This window comes from Cynoglossus semilaevis, chromosome 12 (assembly GCF_000523025.1).
Source record: "Cynoglossus semilaevis isolate Cse_v1.0 chromosome 12, Cse_v1.0, whole genome shotgun sequence".
In the NCBI taxonomy this organism is placed as follows: domain Eukaryota; kingdom Metazoa; phylum Chordata; class Actinopteri; order Pleuronectiformes; family Cynoglossidae; genus Cynoglossus; species Cynoglossus semilaevis.
In genome coordinates this window covers 1,325,353-1,330,426 of record NC_024318.1, presented here as the reverse complement: position 1 = coordinate 1,330,426, position 5,074 = coordinate 1,325,353, and the positions used below count along the sequence as shown (strand labels likewise).

General features: G+C 45.1%; 1 protein-coding gene across 1 annotated transcript in view; it reads right to left on the bottom strand.

Moving 5' to 3' along the window:
• LOC103386938 (EH domain-binding protein 1-like) overlaps positions 1–4,136 on the bottom strand; it is a 63,030-nt gene extending 58,894 nt beyond the window's left edge. Inside the window, exon 1 of the mRNA XM_008321382.3 lies at positions 3,995–4,136. Coding sequence (XP_008319604.1) covers positions 3,995–4,004 — 10 coding nt within the window. The 5' untranslated portion in view covers positions 4,005–4,136. The remainder of the gene's footprint in view (positions 1–3,994) is intronic.
• Between the last annotated feature and the right edge of the window lie 938 nt (positions 4,137–5,074).

Here is a 5,074-nt window from a genome sequence, read left to right as displayed (position 1 = left end):
GGAGGGGTGAGGGGGTGGGGCTTACAGATATTCAAAAAGACAGAGGGGGATCAACTGAATTTCCAATAAGGAGTTTGATCTGTTTTTGTTTTTTTTCACGTGTAACAAAACCTTTTGAAACAATCAAGAGGTCAAAGATCATTAGCTGTAACGACGAGGGACCGACCAATCACAACGACGACAGAGGACAGTGTAATAACATGTATTAAAACACGACGACAGTGATAATGTTGACGTCTGCGTCTTCACTCCCCGTAAAACTAAAATATCTGCCAACGTTAAAACACGCGCCGTCACTGCTGTAGGTGGACAAAAATGTTGAAATGAATGAATCAGGAGTTCAAGGTGTGGCTCGCGGGCCAACTCTGGCACTTTAGGACAGGTTTAATATGGTCTGGAACGTCTTTCAGGTCATGTGTCAAATCTGTCGACTGTCATTTTTAAAACAATGTCGATTCAAAAAAAGTCAAAAGAGGAAATCTGCTTTAAAAAGCACTTAAATTCACAACATCTCCCTTTAACATTCATTCACGTCAACATCCTGATGACCCAGGGAAGCCCTTTGACCAGTATATGTGTGTGTGTGTGTGTGTTGAGTCAGGTGTTCTCCTGGTGTGACCTGTGTGGACGACACGTCTCCCCGCGGTGCAAGAATAACAAGTTCATTAGTCGATGTGGGAGGTGGTGGTGGTGGTGGTGGGGTCGAGGGGGGATTGCAAAAATTCAAATCCACCCCCCTCACCCTGACTGCAGCGGGGCCTCTGATTGGCTGCCTGCGTCAGCATGGTGAGACTCATTAGAGCCCAGCAGTAATTAAGAGTTGTTAGAAAGTGAATTCTCCAACGGCAGATTAGAAAATTAAACTATTTACTGATTACATATTAATAGAAGACAACAATGGCGGCTGCCATAAGCTTGGAAGGCGACCAAGGAATAAATCTGTGTACTTAATTACCATAAACAATGGGGGCATAGAAATGGAGTTTGAGGCACACTCCCTCCTGTAACGTGTCTGATATCAGAGGACACTTGACGATTCTTGTTCAATTATCTCTATTATTTAATGTGCTGTGAACTGCCTCCCAGTAAATAAATTAACCACCCCAATTACTTTGGATTCATCTGGGGAAGGGGCTGTGGGGTAATAGAAAAAAAAAAAAACGCTGCGGAAAGCTCCGCTGTGTCAAACTGAGGGGGGGGGGAGAGAGAGAGAGAGAGAGACATGAAAAGTGATGAAGAGAAACTTCAGCGTTAACGACGGCGTAAATTACCAATGGCATTTACACAAACGTCGCGACGAGTTCAAAATATACGGTGAAATAAAAGCGTAAATAAATTAGGCAAGTAAAAAAAAAGTCAACAATTTTTTTTTTTTTTTTTTAACCAAAGACTATTCTGGACTGCAGTCCGGCCGGTGAGGAAACTTGTGTTTCTGTCATTTGAGCAGACTGAAGGAGGACACCGTCCTGATGACGTCCAGACTCATCAAAGGTCCATTTTTACAACATTATTATTTAACCACCTGGGAATCGTGCACAGTTTCTGCTCCTTCATTTCCAGGTTTTGGTGAAAATAGAGAAAACTCATTATCTCAGTACAGAAACACTGGGCTTCGATCCAGTGTCCGGAGAAACATTTCTCTCATGGAATTTACAGAAGAAATTGACCAATGTTACTAATGAGTTACTAGTTACTAGTTAATCTGCTGATTAAGGAACTTAAACATTGATGGAATTTGACTACTTTATCCAAACGACCGCCTCTGTTTGTTTGTCTTGTCACTCGCTGTAACAAACTTCGCTGCCGTTCCACTGTTTCTGACGTTAGGATTTTGCATCTTCACGTCCGAGAAGACCTGGTTTACATGTTGTTTACATGTTGTTTACATGTTGTTTACATGTCATTTTCATACCTTCCTCATTTCTCCCATGTCTTGGAGCCAAATTACACCAATGTTTATTATGTTAACGGTACCGTGTGGTACCGATGAGTTCTACAGATGATCATTAACTTCACTCCTGTAAAAGTCATAATTTCTAGGCTTAAAAGTCTTGGTCCTTTTTTAAAAAAAATTTAAAAATTAAAAATTCTTAATTTAATAATTAAGAAGTTTTACCAATAAAGAAATTTATCAAAGAAAATAAAATTAATTCCTGTCGGAATCCTGACGGTGACACCAACACGGATCAATATGGCAACAGCCAATCAGCTGCGACTTCATCTGGACATTCAGAAGAAATAGAAAATATCTATCATCAATGACAGCCAATAGGAGGCTGACCTCAGTGGCCGAGGTGATAAAGGTGACTTCAGTCGCCACCTGTCAGCGGCTCGTCTCACAGCGCGGCCTAAAGGCTCGATCCATAAACTATTGGCTGAGTCTCTGGGTGTGTGCTGCAGAAGGAGATAGAGGAAGACGTTCACCGGGGTCAGAGAAACGTGCTCCACGTTATGAACTCAACCATTTTTTTTTTTATTTTTTCTCGCTGCACTGTTGTGGCCAAAGGCGTGAGTCGAGCGTTGGAGTCAAGGACAGACTTCCAGGTTTTTATAATGAAATCTACTGACGTTTCCAAACCTCGGCTCTAACAGGAGAGAGAGATCGCCTCAGTTCTGCACTCGATCATTTTGCACATGCGACAACGAGAGACAAAGCTCGCGCTCGGAAGCTGAAGCTAACGTGTCGTTAGCGCGGAAGAACCAAGGAAGCTACGAGCTACATGTAACGTCTGTAACAGCCAGAAAAACAAACCTGATCTGATATTAACAACACGAAACCAAGAGCCAACGTTTCATACAGTGTTTGAATGTGATCGGCCTGGTGTCTTAGTGGCTGGTGTGCAGCAGGTTGGGTGGGTAAAGACGAAGACGAAGAAGTAGAAAAAAAAAACAGTCAGACACAGTGGTGTTTGCTGTAACTGTGGGAGGTGGAAAAGGCAGGGAAACGAACCCAACACAGGTGAGACGGTGTTGACATCAGCAGCCGACTGTGATGGTGGAGGTGAGGAGGTGAGGAGACCCCACCTCCTCCACCTCCTCCCCCTCCTTCTTCTACTTCAGCCTCAGTCAGAAACAGCTGCCGTTCAACACTTCCTGAAACCACGGGACTTTTTTTTTTTTTTTTTCCTGTCTGGATGATTCAGTATCACAGACGTGAAGCTGTTCTCGACGCTCTGTCTCATGTCTTAACCAGGTCTCACCCTCGGTCTCACCCTCGGTCCCACCCTCGGTCTCACCCTCGGTCTCACCCTCGGTCTCACCCTCGGTCTCACCCTCGACTGAGGCTTAAATAAAAAAAAATATAAAAAAAATATATAAAAAAATAAAAACCCAAATCCTGCTCTGCACGCCAAAAACCCGGAGCGCGCTCGCTGGCGTTTACGTTTGTGTGAATCTGTGTTGGATTTGTGGAGTGTGTCGTCGCTGCTGTTGTCACTCTCTCTCTCTCCCCCCTTCACCTCACCCCCGTCCCTCCTTACACAGCATATCAATGAAGGCCAGATCTGTACGAGAGGAAGTGTGTGTGTGTGTGTGTGTGTGTGTGTGTAGCCGTGCATGGCTGAGCGCACTGTTCAATACTGTGGATGGTTGGATGGTTGGATGGTTGGATGAGGCCGCGGCTGCCAAACGGCGGCGGCGGCGGTGGAGACTCGGGGCCGCGGCTTCGCCGCTATCTCACCCAGTTATCGTTTTTCCCCCATGAAGGGCTCCCTTATCACCCCGGCCCAGAGAGGCCGAGACACACACGCACTCCTCCCCTCTTTGCTCCCCCCCCTCCTCCACCCGTGAACCCCCCCTCCCCCCCTCCTTTCATATCCACCCAGCGCTCCGTCGCTGAACGATCAACCGGGGAGAGAGAGAGAGAGAGGGAGAGAGAGAGAGAGGGGGGGGGGGGGCTTCAAAGATATTCTCACACACGTGTGTGTGTGTGTGTGTGTGTGTGTACGCTCAATTTGCCAAAACTGTTTTTCCAGTGTAATTGGGCCTGGACTACCTGTGTCCATGAGATAGCGCAGCCTCTTCTCCACGCGCGCTGCTCGGGCGTCGATGTGGCGCTGCTCGCTCTCCAGCGCCGACAGCTCCCCGACCACGTACTGACTGGTGTCTTTGAACGCCTTCTGTCAACCACGGAGACGGAGGGAGAGAGAGAGAGAGAGAGAGAGAGAGTGATTATGAGTGCAATATAACATTAAAAACAGAGGTGGAGAAAAAAGGATGAGAGGAAGATGAAAGAGAAGGAGAGAGGAGGAAAACCAGGGACGGAATCAAAGAGATGGAGGAAAAAGAAACAAAGGTGAAAAACAGGAGGAGGAAACAGTTACATTTATGACTCTGGTTTTTGTCTGAACTTTAGTCTGACTCTACAAGTCACAGTTTCACAGAATTCCATTCATTCTGAATGAAAAGGCAGGGAATCGAACCCTAGACCCCCAAGTCATCTGTCCGTTTTCCCCTCGCGACCAAATCAAAAATGAAGAAAATTAACAGTTTTTCTCAACAAAACTCTCCTAACCATCTGCTTATGTTCAGAACAGACGGGACACAGGGGGCGCTGTGGAGCAAGGGATCCTGAACAAGTCGATGAGAAGATTTTATCCTTTAAAAAAACAGCTTTTAAGTTACAATGACAGAATCTTTTTTTTTTTTTTAAATCTGTGGATTGAGATGAAAACCAGGGTCAAAGATTCAAATTAAGATTAAATCTGGAGGAGATTTACCAGAAAAGAACGGACGGGACCACGATCGACTGTGTGGACGTTCAGTGGTTCAGTGTAATTGTAAATATTTTACTTAAATAAAACTAGCATGAATTTACACACACTCACTCAGCACCTCCTTGTGTCCAGTCTATTCTCCGTAGAAACTCCTCAAAGTGAGGAAAATTATTTTATTTTTTTTTTATTCAAATTCACTTCAGAGGAGGAAAACATCCGAGCTTTACTGCTGATGCTCTTCATTTTCTCTTAATGGGACGAAGGAGGAGAGAAAGTTTTTTTTTTTTTTTTTTTTTTTTTTTTTCCCCCCAGGCCCGCCCTTTTCCCCTTTTACCCTTTCGGGTGTGGGGTGGGGTGGG